Genomic DNA, 16372 nt, shown 5'->3' on the forward strand with positions numbered 1-16372 from the left:
AATCGAGAGAACGAATTAGTAAATTGTGCGCACGATTTAGCAAATCGAGGGAACGATTTAGCAGACTGAGAGAAAGAATTAGCAAATCGAGGGAACGAAATAGTAATCGTGTGCACGTTTTAGTACATCGAGGGAACAAATTAGTAAATCGTGTGCACGATTTATTTATTTTTTTCCTGCATGTCATGTGCGGGGCTCCGTAGTGGAGATAAAAATTTGTATAACATTTCAGGATCAAGCAGAAACCTCTGCCTGGATCAAATGAACGAATGCCAAGTACACACTTATTTCATTCAGCAAACATTGTACAAATGTTATGTCATCTTATTAATATTAATGAGACTATAACATCCCCTTTCCCCATGTCAGATCATTCCTACGTCCATGCTTTTATCATTTAATGTGTTTAAGACAGTCTTTAAGACCTCTACAAACACTAAACATTTAATAATATAATGAAGTAAGATTGTGAAATATTAATTGTAATAACTATATTCTACTGTAATATTCCTGTGATGCAAAGCTGAATTTTCAGCAGTCACTACTCCAGTCTTCAGTGTCACATGATCCTTCAGAAATCATTCTAATAAGCTGATTTGCAGCTCAAGAAACATTTCTTACTATTATCAATGTTGAAAACAGTTGTTGCAGCTTTCTGGAATCGCCGATGTATTTTTTTAGAATTCTTTGTTGAATAGAAAGTTCAAAAGAACAGCATTTATTTGAAATAGAAATCTTTAGTAACGTTATAAAGGTCTTTACTGTCACTTTTAATCAATTTAATATGTCCTTGCTGAATAAAAATATTAATTTCATTAAAAAAATGTGTTTGGCCTAGCTTATGTCTGTTATTTAACATGACTGAATCAAACTGCCACTGAACTAGTTGATAGATAAGGGTTCATGGCAGTTATACGTACTAGGACACCCAGCCAGTCCAACACCCAGGGCAGCGGTCTTATTGTCTTGGCAGCATCCGTAAACAGTTTCGCTACAGTGCTGGGAGGCGACGAGCTCTGTAGGAGCTGATATGATAGCTAGAGAGAAGATACAGAGCAAACAGGGGTGGGTGGGGGAGAGAGAGAGAGACATATTGAGATCCACAGCGTTCTTAAGACAAATTAAACTAAACAATCCAAGCTGAAATGCAATTTAGTACAACACAATAAGAATCGCTTAAGGAGCAGAGGTGGGAGAGCCTGCATCTGGCTGCCAGATAACAATTCTATTTACAATTCCTGACACCAATTCAAAATCAGGAAAAAATGATGCTATTACCAGCCGTGAAAACAAACAATAGACCTCTCGTCGAATGTCTGGTGGGTGACATTTGACACATTCTCAGGGGCCTGTTCTTTCCATTTGTTCTAGTCTCAGATAGCGCCGTTTATACCTACGCCGCAATGTCAAACAAAGATTTATGGACTCCGGGTTTATGGACGCAAATGCACAAGAGCGCAAATCAGGACGCGTTGATGTCAGTCCACTCTTGCTATAACCTAATTATACTATTTTAGCGTTCCCCGCTCACATATGGAGGAAGTTTGTTGCGGTGTTTGACTATAATGTTGTGCTGGAGGCAGATGGCAGGTGCCTATTTTTCTTATCTGTGCTGTCATTTTTTTCCCAGTCTATCCACACTTGTTCTGTTTGAGCGCTTCTTCTCTAGGCCATTGAACTGAATGGCTGCGAGGCGGCAGGTTTGTGGTTTCGAGTTCGGAGCTAGAAGGACTAGGCTGTCGTAAATCAGGGGGCCGTCGGCGTGAGCGTACACGTCCTGGGGTATAATAGTGATGTGTCACTGTGCCTTTCACAGCATTTTGTGGCTCCAGAGATGGGTTTTGCCCACACCTCATTAAACTTCTCCTCTCTGCACCGAGTCCATTATGACAAAGGTGCTTTTAATTTGATCCTTTCTTCTCGTCTCACTGCGATTCTTCACCATCCTCTTTCTACACTCGTTTGTTCTACAACACAATCCTTTCTGACACCAACAAGGTGCTGCTGCAAGCGAGGCTGATCAGCTTAGATGTTTATTTTTATTGAAGTATCGTAGATTATTGGTGATGGTAATGGCATAGATGGGGTGAAGATCACCTACCAAACTGTGGGAACATCACAATGTCAATATTACAACAATTTTTTACAGAAAATGCATTGTTTGTTTCTCCATACTAAGTTAAAATGACCACACCACATTATATTGAAATGAAGACTGAAGAGGAACATCTCAATATTAGGGCCGGATGATATATTGAATATATATCATATGTTTTCATTCTTTTGATGCTGATTTAAACCATTTGTTTCAATAAATCATTGTCTCAGAATTTATGAGAGATTAAAAAATTCTGTAAATATTCAATTACTTAAACAACTCAATGGTTTGTTACAGTTAACTAAAACTACAACTACTAAAAACATTTTTGTTAATTGGAAAAAAGGTACATGAAATATAAATATTAGATGAAAAACGTCAAAAAAAAAATTTACACTTAAAACTTGTCTTGGCAACAAATGGAAATAAAATAAGTTTTAAAACTAAAACTCAAATAAAAATAGTAAGATAGATAAATAAAAAATAGATAAGATAAAGATAAGAAAAACGACAAAAGCACATTAGAATTAATGAAAGTGAAAGATTTACTAAAAAAACTACAATTAAAAGGAAAACTAAAAATATAAAAAATAAAAGCTAATTCAAAATATTGCTAAATACTAGTAGTACATAAATAATATGAAAATAACACTAGTTGTTTTGAGTCTTCAATCAAAACGTTAAGCGTTATTATGAAATTAAATAATATTATATATCAAATTACACACATACATTAAATATCTGTATCTAAATAAATATTACTAGATTTGACTTGTTTTTCATTTTTACATTAAAACATTTTCAAACTAACCAGGCACAAAGGTTCTGTTTGGTAGAAACTGTGGTTATACTGATTTGAAAAAAATAAAGTACATAAATATTGAAATACATATTGAAAACAGCAAAAGTATAAATATTATAAATATCAATTGTGACCCTGGACCACAAAACCAGTCTTAAGTCGCTGGGGTTTTTTTTGTAGCAATAACCAAAAATACATTGTATGGGTCAAAATTATTGATTTTTCTTTTATGCCAAAACTCATTAGGATATTAAGTAAAGATCATGTTCCATTAAGATATTTTGTAAATTTCCTACCGTAAATGTAATTTTTGGTTAGTAATATGCATTGCTAAGAACTTCATTTGGACAATTTAAAGGCGATTTTCTCAATATTTAGATTTTTTTGCACCCTCAGATTCCAGATTTTCAAATAGTTGTATTTCGGCCAAATATTGTCCTATCCTAACAAACCACACATCAATGGAAAGCTTATTTATTCAGCTTTCAGAGGATATATAAATCTCAGTTTCGAAAAAATTATCCTTATGACTGGTTTTGTGGTCCAGGGTCACAATTTTAGTAGCTTTTTTGCCCAGCCCAGCTCAGTATCTCCTCTGAGCATCACAATCAGCCAACAAATTGCAAGAGGCAGCTTACAGCATCCTCTGATCTTCACTGCAAGGAGACTCGGGTTGTCTAGAGGTCACCAAGACCTAATTTCCAATTAGCAAAAAGCAGCAAGGTGCTCTGGAGGCCCGTCAGCTCTCAAAGGCACGGGTCAGAAACTGGGGGAGGAGAGACTGCAGCGTGCATATCAAATGCAGGGTCCGATGAGATTTCCATTGATCTGAGCTCAGCCAATGGGAAGCAGATGCCAAAAGCTCCTCACACCGGTTGAAAGTTCTCCAAAAGGATTTATTTTCCACGGCCACTGAAGGAGCATGACTGATCTGGCTAGAGGGCCTGTGAGGCTCTGAAGCAGAAAACTCAAGAGTTCGAGAAAACCATAGATAAAGGATGAGGGGTGCAGCGAGCGAGGGAGAGAGAGAGAGAGAGAGAGAGAGAGAGAGAGAGAAGAGCACGCATGTGCGCACGCAAGTCAAGCTAGGCTTGAAGCCTGAGGGAATCTCACACTGCTCTGATCACAGAGCCACGCTCTTCCTCTCTCTGTGGTAGATGCTCAGGTCTGGACTACACAAGCCTCCTAAGCTCAAAGAAACACTGCATTCTGCTGCAGTGACTCCAACAGCCATCCTGTCAGAGCTCCTGGAGTGTTATTCTTCAGATGACTGAGGAAAACATAAATATTAGAGGAAAGAAAAGGTGCTCTCTTACCTGAGCAGGGACCTTGGCTCTGGAGCAGCAAGTCCATTTGCTTCTCACACCTGGCCTTCTTCAGCTCACACTCGCTGGTGTATGTGTTCCCATCAGAGCCGCACACCTGCAAATGTTCACAGAGAGGTTAACCCGGCGTCATTAATGGATTTGACAAGATTTAGCACACGTTTTAACAAGTCAAATGCCCAGTGTTGGGAAGGTTACTTTGGAAATGTAATAGGTTACAGATATGCGTGCGCGAGCCGAAGCATTGCCAGTCACGACTAACCAATTCATGATTTATTAGAGATTTAATTATCGAATGGCGAATTCGGAAATAATCGCTTTAGTACATTCGGCAGGCAATTATACAATAATAATATTAAAATACCGGGGCAAATCAGCTGCCAGGCCACCGGGAATCCTCGTTAGGCTATAGGAATTCCGTTTTTATGACTGGATTCTACGAACCAGTCTGTGTTTTCCGCATCGCGGAAATTATAGGAGCGTATGTCTCAGAGTAGTCAGTGCAATTTGGGAAAGAAATCAATTAAATCTGTATGTGGATGTGTGTAAATATTCAAATGTAATCCCCTTTGTAATCGTTGACATTTTCAAAAGTAACTTATTTAATTACACATTTTTTCTTAGTAACTGTAACTGATTACAGTTACATTTATTTTGTAATTAAATTATGTAACGCTGTTACATGTAACTAGTTACTCCCCAACACTGCAAATGCTTGGGCGGCACTCTCTTCGATTGGAAATGGCGAGGTGTGTGAATGGACATACTGAGCTGCGCGGCACTGTTTGACAGGTGAAGTCACACACGCAGCGGTCATCCTCTGTGTCGTCATCCCATGATCCGCCGTATCGTCGACAACGATCCTGCTCGCAGGTTTCAGATCCTGAACCTGAGCCTCCTGAACCGCAGTCTGTTGGAACATAAGCAAATACCCTTGTTTACTTCATAGACCCTTGATTGATTTGAACTGTCCATAAAATAAAAATCAATCATTATACTAATTCTAACTCAAACCCTTAATGCAAACATTTTTAAGTATAAAATTAGATTATTTAGTCAATTTATGGGTGGCTGATGCATAACTGTAAACATTTTCTTTTTTTTTTGTCTCCATTAGTTTGTAAAAAATCCTCTGATAAATACATTTTTAAAATAAAACTCAATTGTTATACTAATTCTAACCCAAAACCCTTAAGTGTCTGGCATTTTTAATTCATCATTTTTAACCTGGCAAAACATTTTAGGAAAAAATGTGTATTTTTTTCATGTCATTACATTGTTTAGAGCATTAAAAAAAATGTAATAATTTTTTTTTTTTATTAATTATTATTAATTTGTTTTAATGATATTTCATTCATAAGTTATGCTACGTCCTTGTTAAGAGGACTCAATTTTTTTTTTATAAAAAGACATGAATGAATATGCATAGGTAAAAACAATTGATTTTTTTTAATACAAAAAAATACATTTTTAGTTTTCAGGATTTTTTTTTTACCAAACTTTGTATAAAGATAATTCTCAACTATGTTATAACAGAATGATTTGATATACCATTTTTCTTTATGCAAAATGTGTGTAAAATAGCCATAAACAGGTTTTCTCATTATATATAATGTATCTATAAACTAGATTTAAATGACAATTACAAAATATTACCATATTTCCATAAGAGTGTCACTAAATTAAAATCAGACATTTTTGAAGACCAAGGAGAGGTGTTCATGGTGAAACATCCAAACATTTAGTATCTCTGAAAAGCCCTGAATGTGCTCTGTACAGGACATCCAGACTTAAACTGTGGCATGTATAGTCTCAGAGAAATTCACAAAAATATAATGTCCTTATATGAGGATGCAAGGTCTCAGGAGGTTAAATGCGAAATGAGATTATTTAGTCCATTTATAGGAGGTTGATGCATAACATTTTTGTCTGCATAAAAATGTCAAAAGTTTTTCACCATTTTAAAATTTTTTTTGTCTTTATTATTTTACGTAAAAAACTGTGATAAATAAATTTTTAAAAAGACAAATATTCCATCCATATCTTAATGAACATAAATTCATAAATGACATGCAATATATGCATAAAATTATCCATATTAAATATCCAAACCATTTGTCTAAATAAATGCAAAAAACAATAATACAACAACATTATACTGTAATGTATAGTATGAAAAACGGATAGGGCCTATTCATTTTGGAGACATAACCAGATATAACCAATAAATGGCCAACATCAAATTCTATAATATTTTGTCTAAATTAAAAAAAACAAACAAACAAAAAACACTCTAAACACTTTAATTCAGTTTAATTGACTCAAAATTAAATAAAACACTAAAATAAAACCAATCATTTAATGCTAATCAAAACAAAATATTGCATTTCTTTTCAGATTTGCTAAACATTATATTTAAAGGTGTTCTTAAATTATTAGTGTTTTTAAAAATGCACTTTGATGACCATTAGATAATGACAAAGGTAATCTAAATGTAAAAATGATGAGGTACCGACACATTGTGTCTTACAAACCCATACACAGTTGTTTAGGTGTTTGTCCACACAAAGAGCAGTAACCCATGCACAACCTCAATTTACACCATATAAAAGAACAAATAAAATCACTAACACTGATTTCAGGGAGATAAACAAGCAATCTCACATGAGACCTGGGATCTGAGCGTAAACAGCGGGTAAGTACTTTAGAAGTCACAAAGAGCAAAGACAAATAAGACAAATAAGACACGCAGACACTGGGGACCTCATGCAAACACATATTTGCATATCAGTATGCCGCACATTGTCTTCTAATAAAATAAAAATATTCCCAGGTACTCAAGCATCTTGTTTTAACTTTTGCTGCCAAGAATTAATGGACAGTGCTTGGCAAAGTATTCAGACATTCCGCGCATACTGAGATTTTCTTCACGTTGGAGTGAAGATTGAAGCAAAGGCACTGCTGGAAGAACAAGATAATGACCAGCAATGGAAATACCCAGCAACTAACGAAATAAATTAAACAAGACACCAGTGTGCCACCAGCAAAGTGTCTCCTACATTTCGATTAGAAGTGAAATAACTGACAATCTGAAATCAATGTAAACGAGTGTTTCACGTCCATCATGCGTGACGTCAGTAATCACACTACATTATGTCGGGTGCAATTAGTCTCGGTGCGAGTTCAGGGTTCGTTTCTCTGTGTGAAACCCCCAAGGATTAATCTCGATTCTCTCCAGGATCCAAACTTTGGGGATTATGGGTGAGGAAATAGTGAGGATTTTTCTTCAGATGAGTCGCCTCATTAAACACACTCTTATCTAGCCTATTTAATTAGAATTAAAGTTCATTAGTCAACAAAGCTGACTTGCTGGAGATATAAAGCACCACTCTTTGTAACAGAGCATTACCGTTTGTTATTTTTAATGAAAGTTGCCGAGCAGCTAATAAAAAGAGTGTAAAACTTGCTGCAGTTCATAACTGCGTGTTTGCCTTCATTAAGGAAAAAAATATGTATTTGCTGAGAAAAAATTCTATATCTATACATCTGTATCTATGCCTATATACAGTGGGTACGGAAAGTATTCAGACCCCCTTAAATTTTTCACTCTGTAGATGCTTTCTGAAGCATGTGACTGAAGAATGAAGTTGAAAGTTGAAGTCTGTTGAAAATTCAGCTTACCATCTCATAAATAAATAACATTTTAAAATATTCAGATAATCTATATTTATTTCAACTTGTAATAATATTTCGCAATTTTGAGGTAATTCACAACTTTGTATTATTTTTTGGGGTCTTTTCTCTGCAGATATTGATATATGCAATTAATTGCGATTAATCAGCCAGTTTATCATTAGCATTAGGGAAACACAAAATCCGCATGTCGATCGATTTGATTAATGAGGAAAAACCAAATGCCTGTGGATGCTCTTTCCCACGTCTCCATTGCGAGTTAAACGTGTTCTTTTCTTCACATGCAAAGCTGGGTAGGGCAACCTCGTGCACCCTGATGGGAAAATCGATTGTGTATAGGTGGAAATGCCACTTAGCATAAAAAATCTCCTTAAACAGATTATGAAACCGGTCACAGTAAAGGCTAGGGGTTGGCCAGCACTGATACGTCTTATCAAAAATCCACACTGACAGCCTTGCAGGGTCGATACTCGTGGAGGCCATTCAATTCATTAGCCCCAGCCTGGAAACAACGAAAGCACTCAAGCCTGAAGCCCTGGCCACAGTGATACAGAGAGCAAATGCATTCACTGTGTAGACATCAGGTTTCTGCTTCAGAGCATTAGCGATCCGACACTGTGATGAAGAGATTCTGTATTTTGCTTAATGTGAGCTGAGCTGAATTTACGCCTTAGGGCAGAGTCTTGTTAAGATCAGCCAAGAGACTCCAAGGGGAAAGAATGTTGCATTTGACTATGATTATTACAACCCTTCTCTTTTTTTCACACCAATTGCCTATTATTATGGCACAGCAAACAGAGAAAACAGTTACAAACAAAATGCTTCATGCTGCACATACTTTCACAACAAATACATTTAATAACTCAATAATAATATACAATAATATACAAAATAATATATACAAAGTTTTCAAAAGAAACATTCTATCATCACCAAGGCTGCACTTATTTGATAAAAAAATAACAGCAAACCATGAAAAAATAGAGAATAAAACAGCCATAGTGTGCACAATTTTTTTCAATTACAATTTAAAATGTTATTGTATTTTAATAAAACATAATTTGAAATATTTTAACTGACTGATCTATAATATTCATATTATTTGTTTTCTATTTTAATAAAACATAATTTATGAATTTCAGCATCATTACTTTAGTCTTCAGTGTTACATGATCTTGCAGAAATCATTGTAATATTCTGATATATATACAATTCTTTGATGAATAGAAAGTTGAAAAACATGCTTTTTAAATATTTTAACTGACTGATCTATGATAATCTTGTTTGAAAAATCTTTTGCAACATTACAAATGTCCTTACTGTCATTATTGATCAATTTAATGCACCCCTGATGAATAAAAGTATTAATTTAATTAAAATTTCTATTTAGCAAAGAACCTTAAAAAAATATGTGTTAAAGTTTCTGCAAAAATATTAAGCAGCACAACTGTTTTTTAACATGTATAATAATAAGAAATGTTTCTTGAACACCAAATCAGCACATTAAAACAATTTCTGAGGGATCACATATAGTTTGCATCATTATGTTGCTTCATAAAAGCCTATATTGATAATAAAAGATTGTTGACAAATTTATAGTGCATTTTCAAGTGTTTTCTGCTAAGTCAAGCACACGTTGCACAGTAAAAATGAGCTCAGCACTAAAAAAAAAACATCTTGCAGCAGAGCTTCTTCTACACAGCACCGTGCTGCTTATACACTCAGTGTAAATACTATAAACTGTAATTTAAGCATATAAATAAATGTGCTGCTTGCGTTTGCGTATGAAACAGACCTGATACCACAAGCAATTCCAAAGCCACAAAGCAGTTTTGCACTGCAAAGACCCATTACAGATTCAACGCACGCTCTCATCCCCTCATCAGCAATACAGTAAATAATACGCTTAAATGAAGGTTTCTAAACTCTGACTCTGATAAACCTGACCACTGAGCAGCAGCGGCAATCATTTCCATATACGAGGCTCTCCGGGCCACCTAAGCCAAATTGTGCAAGCTAAGCACAAGATGAAAGCGTTTACGTTCCCGTTTCTGTTGTGCGTTAGCAGAAAAAAAAATGCAACGTAAAAAGGTGAATAAATAAACCTGGTGGAGTGAATGGATACGGGTGGGGGAGGAGGTGCTAATTAGTTTCGGCCCTTTGATGTCACCGCCACCCGCGCCGCACGCGAACCTTTCAATTAGCGAACACCAAGATGTACACATCAGCTGTTTTCAAAGCCCTTTTCCGTCTCTTTAACTCAATCATGTACTTATGGGGTCCATTTAGCCATGCGTTTTCCATTAAGACGGAGAGCTGAAGGAATAAAGAGCGAGCTAGAGTGACAGCAAAGTGGGTAAACAGACACAGAATAACTCCAGTAGAAAAAAACAGATGGTACCATCAAGAGGTGAAAGGTTTTTCTGGCCGATGAGGAGATAGATGACGGGGAGAGGAGAGAGGAGAGAGATATGGAGAGAACGGGGAGAAAAAATGTCAAGCGGGAGCGCAGCAAGGACAGTGACCTTCAGACTTAGCGGCTAGTTTGTTGCAATATATACAATTCTTTGATGAATAGAAAGTTGAAAAACATGCTTTTTAAATATTTTAACTGACTGATCTATGATAATCTTGTTTGAAAAATCTTTTGCAACATTACAAATGTCCTTACTGTCATTATTGATCAATTTAATGCACCCCTGATGAATAAAAGTATTAATTGAATTAAAATTTCTATTTAGCAAAGAACCTTAAAAAAATATGTGTTAAAGTTTCTGCAAAAATATTAAGCAGCACAACTGTTTTTAACATGTATAATAATAAGAAATGTTTCTTGAACACCAAATCAGCACATTAAAACAATTTCTGAGGGATCACATATAGTTTGCATCATGTTGCTTCATAAAAGCCTATATTGATAATAAAAGATTGTTGACAAATTTATAGTGCATTTTCAAGTGTTTTCTGCTAAGTCAAGCACACGTTGCACAGTAAAAATGAGCTCAGCACTAAAAAAAAAACATCTTGCAGCAGAGCTTCTTCTACACAGCACCGTGCTGCTTATACACTCAGTGTAAATACTATAAACTGTAATTTAAGCATATAAATAAATGTGCTGCTTGCGTTTGCATATGAAACAGACCTGATACCACAAGCAATTCCAAAGCCACAAAGCAGTTTTGCACTGCAAAGACCCATTACAGATTCAACGCATGTTCTCAACCCCTCATCAGTGATACAGTAAATAATACGCTTAAATGAAGGTTTCTAAACTCTGACTCTGATAAACCTGACCACTGAGCAGCAGCGGCAATCATTTCCATACACGAGGCTCTCCGGGCCACCTAAGCCAAATTGTGCAAGCTAAGCACAAGATGAAAGCATTTACGTTCCCGGTTCGGTTGTGCGTTAGCAGAAAAAAAATGCAACGTAGAAAGGTGAATAAATAAACCTGGTGGAGTGAGTGGATACGGGTAGGGGAGGAGGTGCTAATTAGTTTCGGTCCTTTGATGTCACTGTCACCCGTGCTGCACACGAACCTTTCAATTAGCGAACACCAAGATGTACACATCAGCTGTCCTCAAAGCCCTTTCCCAGCTTTTTTACTCAATCATGTACTTGCGGGGTCCATTTAGCCATGCGTTTTCCATTAAGACGGAGAGCTGAAGGAATAAAGAGCGAGCTAGAGTGAAAGCTAAGTGGGTAAACAGACACAGAATAACTCCAGTAGAAAAAAACAGATGGTACCATCAAGAGGTGAAAGGTTTTTCTGGCCGATGAGGAGATAGATGACGGGGAGAGGAGAGAGGAGAGAGATATGGAGAGAACGGGGAGAAAAAATGTCAAGCTGGAGCGCAGCAAGGACAGTGACCTTCAGACTTAGCTGCTAGTTTGTTGCAGGTGGCTGGGATGCCTTACTGTGAATGCATAACTCCCATGAACGTTTGGCCTTCAAGATCGGCAGGATGGTTAGTTGTAGGATTGGGCAATTTCTAAAATATTCACAATATATGTGCAATGACTTTACTGGTGACAAAATTAAGAAAAACTGTGAATATTGTGACTTTTTTGGGACATTTGATTTGATAAAAGGCATCACATGACAAATTCTGCACACTTTTAATGACTCTGAGAACATTAAAAACATAATTTACTCCGAAAAACCTAATTTTCACCCTTATTTACTCATTCTCATGTTGATCCGAACCTGTATGACTTTTTTTTTTTCTGCAGAACACAAAAAAGGATACACTGATTAATATCTCCATGTTTTTTGTCCACCCAATAAAAGTCAGTGATGTCTAATGTTGTTTTGGATGCCATTTACATTCATTATATGGGCATTTCTAAAATGTTCTTCCTCAAAATATTGTCTTTCATGCTCCACAGAGGAAAGAAGTCATAAAGTTTTGGATGGACATGAGGTTGATTAAATGGTGACAGAACTGTCATTGTTGGGTAAACTGTCCCTTAAAGACATAGGATCTTCAGATTTAAACTTCAGTAGTAAAACTGGCAATAGAACGGGTAAGTTTGATTCATTTCGTGAGAGAACACTGCCATTTCTTTCTTATGACTAATGAACATGCGTATTGAAGCCAGATCTAAACAAATAAATAAACCATGTCTGTGTAAATTAACAGCCCCTTTGGCCCCTCTGAGAAAATGTTTTACTTTGACACTATATTTTGTGCCCACAACCGCAAAATCATACCAGCCATCACACAAATGGAGTGTGGTGTTTGAAAGCTAAATGTAAGATAGACAAAACAGCTCTGTTTTCATCAACTTAAAACCCCGTTCACTATTCTTCTAAATACAAAGACCTGCCGGCTGATGTGTTTTAGCCGCCGCGGTGTTGCATCACTAGTCTAGAGAATAAATTGACAAAGCAGGTGTCACTGGCCTCTGGGCAGGATCTATTGACCGGACCCAGATCCTGCAGCCTTTAACAGCAACTCCTCCACAGCTTACAGAGCTGGAAAAAAAGGTCTGATGAGACTTAGAGGGGAAAAATGTGTGATTTTTTATTTTATTTATTTATTTTTGTTTTACTGCCAAACAGCCTGCTGGGAATGACTTAAGTGAGATATTACATAAGGACTATACAGAGAAGTGGTAGGGTACATTATAGTTTATTATATACAGAGCTGGGTAGAGTACTTTGTAGTTTAAATTGTAGTCTGTTACTGATTTCAAATTACATGACAAAAATAGTAGTTTGTAACGTAATCCATTGCATTACACATTTAGGTAATATAAAAAGACTACTTTTTGATTACTTTTAGATTACTTCTCATTTATCATATTGGACAATCTTGTACCATATTGATATAAAAATACAAAGAGTAAGAAAATGTATTACATTTGTTGTAATTAACAACACGAAGTGCATTAAACATTACATTACATCAAGGTTTCCCAAACTGGGGTTCGTAAAGGAAATAATACTTAATTAATAAAATATTTATTTTAAAATCTCAGGGAAACTTTATGGAATCAGTTTTCTGCCAAAAGTATTGCAGTCGCAGATTTAAAAAATGATAAGCGTGAAACCAAAATTTAAAAAATATAAGGAAAAATATATTGCGTAAAATGTAAAAAATTAAAGCAAAGTTCTCAGAATAGCAAACAATAGTCACAGATTGAAAAATAATCAAAAATGAAAAATTGAAAAAATAAGCATGAATCAAAATTTTAACATTTAAAATCATATTGCACAAAACTGAAATAGTAATGCAAAATTATTCGACTTGCACACAAATTCATGTTTTCCTTTGATATATTTCTCTGTTTCTTTTGTGCCCTCAGACATTTTCTGCTCATATTTTTATTTTCTGTATGCTGATGCTGCTTTTCACTTCGCACTTGTTTCCAAGTTTAGCGCTTGCTTTTCCAAATGTTGCGGTTAGAGTTTCATGTAAATCAGGGTGGGTTTAAGCGTCATCATTGGTCCATTAGTTCTAGATTGACAGCTCCTACTCTAGCCAATCAGTCCAAGAGGGGAGTTGACGTCACTCCAATGTGCCTCATTAGCATATTTATGTGTGTGTGTGTGTGTGTGTGTGTGTGTGTTTTATTGTGCATATATTGTGCATATTACATATATACATATGTTCTATTAAATGTTAGAACAAGTGGAAAGCATGGTACTGACTATAACTGCATCAAAACCAGAATAAAACTGAATCTCAAACACTGACACAACAGGGACCTAGAGCGAAAAGACAGAGAACACAAGGCGCATACTGATGCCTGCATTTCATGCTTCAAATATGACGGGTCACTAAGTGCAGTCGATGCGAGGAGGTTAAATTGGCCGCAATAAACTGTTTGGAGTGAATGCATTAACTCGGCTAGTCCCAAGTACAACTGTGAAAATCAGCAAATAACAGGGAGTTCAGCTTCTCACTTATCTTATAACATACATGAACACATAAACCCACCTTCATCACAGATGCCAGGTTTGGCCACCTCAATCTTCCTCTGTTTCTTGCAGGAGGCCAGCCGCAGCTCACAGTCGTTGTTGTAGGTGTTGCCGTCACTGCCGCACACGGGTTTCACTGGCTGACCCGTGCACTGCTGACACTCACACTGGTTCTGCACGCACCGTGCTCCCCAGCTACACACAGTGCTGCCACAGGTTTCTGATCAAACACACGCAACACGCACAAATCACAGGATAGGATAGTTGAGACACAAAGAGATGCAAGAAACATGTTCACACCTCAATAAACGTCCTCCTGAAACTCCAAACACATTCACATGGGATTCTGCTACGTAAAAACCACCACGTAAAATCATGTAGCATGCATAACATGATTTGGAAAGAGAGCTAAAACAGTTTCTTGTGTTTTGACAAGAAAACTGCACTGCAAAACATTTTCTTCATCAGTATTTTGTCTTGTTTTCTAGCACCACATAATTCAACGATTTAAAAAAAAACAAAAAAAAACAATTTGCTTGAAAAGTAAAACTGCACAAGATATTAAGACTTTTTCAGAGAACATTTATCTTGAATTAAGTTTATTTTTCTCCTTAAATTGTAAATTTTCTTGCTTAAAGCATAATTCTGAAAAACATGGGATTTATGCATAAACAAACAAAACAGGTAACCTTAGTTCAAGACACATCAGAAAAAAGTCATTTGTCACAATATTGTAAACTAAAGAAAGTTTTACTGGAAATCAAAACAAAAATACTACAGAAAATGATTTGTTTGGCAGCAAACAGACTGATGAGTGAACATGTATGAAGGTGATGGATGAACTGATTTTTGTTTTTCTGTACTCACTGCATTCTCCATGGGCCACCACTCTGAGATCCAGCTGCTTAGTGCAGGCTTCCACGTTCAGCTTGCACTCGTTCTCGTACGTCATCCCGTCGCTGCCGCACACGGGCTGCCGTGTTTCCAAACACCCTTTGGGGCACACGCACCGGCCAGTCTGAGCGTCGCAGATCGCGCCAAACGAGCAGTTGTTGCAGGACTCATCTGCTGAAAAGGAAGTGTGACGTCAACGGAGAGATTCAAGCTACAGATTCACACCATCACTCACTAGTATCAGCCTCAGCTGCCCGGCCGCCTGTCCGCTTTATTAAAATCTCTCAGCAAAGTCTGGGCTAAAGCATCCTTCCATCGTGCAGATGGGAGCAACACTGCTCTGTTTACATGCAGGCACAGCAGAGCATCTTATAACGTCATCCATTTCAACTGATGTTGTGCCTTCGGACACAGTTTACAGCCCCCCTGACATAACATTGCATTTAATTAACCACATGCCAATATTTACTGAGGAAAACCCCCAAATTAAGCTATTTTATACAAATTTTATACAAAAGAATTAATTCTAATATTAATATGATAGAATATACATGTATTTAAAAAGACATGTAACTAATTCCATATATTTTATACAAAAAATATATATGGAATTAATTACATGATTAAAAATATATATGTGTATGTATATATATATATATATATATATATTAGGGCTGGGCGATATATCGAATATTAGCGATATCCAATCATTTTGATGACGATGTAAAATTTGAAAATATCGTGATTATCGTGAATATCGAATATTTCAAATTCAAGCATACTTTCCCAAAAGAATGCACTGAACGTCCAAAAAAGGAGACAACACGTTATTGCGGACTGCTCAACTGTACACGCCTCTACAGTTCCCCGAATCAGAGCTTCGCTGTTACAAGGATACATATTCTCCCCGGTGTTTTGCTTATTTTAAGCAATCTGGCAACCATGCGCACGCGCTCGCTCCTCATTGCGGAAGCGCCGCCGTCGATGATCTCAAAACACTGACAAACAAGCTGGAGTTTAGCGATCAAAATGAAAGTGTCACTCAACCAGTCTGTGTTCTGTCATGAGATCTCGACTGTATTGTTTGCGATTTTTATCGCTAAATAAATGCACTTACTCAACCGCTGTTGTTT

General features: G+C 36.5%; 1 protein-coding gene across 1 annotated transcript in view; it reads right to left on the reverse strand.

The window, feature by feature from the left end:
* Positions 1–16372, reverse strand: part of LOC107737670 (agrin-like) — a 283048-nt gene that overhangs the window by 56779 nt on the left and 209897 nt on the right. The window contains exons 9-13 of the mRNA XM_016549260.1: positions 15213–15430; positions 14365–14565; positions 4993–5135; positions 4217–4322; positions 921–1037 (exon numbers count right to left, since the gene is read on the reverse strand). Coding sequence (XP_016404746.1) covers positions 921–1037; positions 4217–4322; positions 4993–5135; positions 14365–14565; positions 15213–15430 — 785 coding nt within the window. The remainder of the gene's footprint in view (positions 1–920; positions 1038–4216; positions 4323–4992; positions 5136–14364; positions 14566–15212; positions 15431–16372) is intronic.

This window comes from Sinocyclocheilus rhinocerous, unplaced genomic scaffold, assembly GCF_001515625.1.
Source record: "Sinocyclocheilus rhinocerous isolate Xijiao unplaced genomic scaffold, SAMN03320098_v1.1 scaffold72, whole genome shotgun sequence".
Lineage (NCBI taxonomy): Eukaryota > Metazoa > Chordata > Actinopteri > Cypriniformes > Cyprinidae > Sinocyclocheilus > Sinocyclocheilus rhinocerous.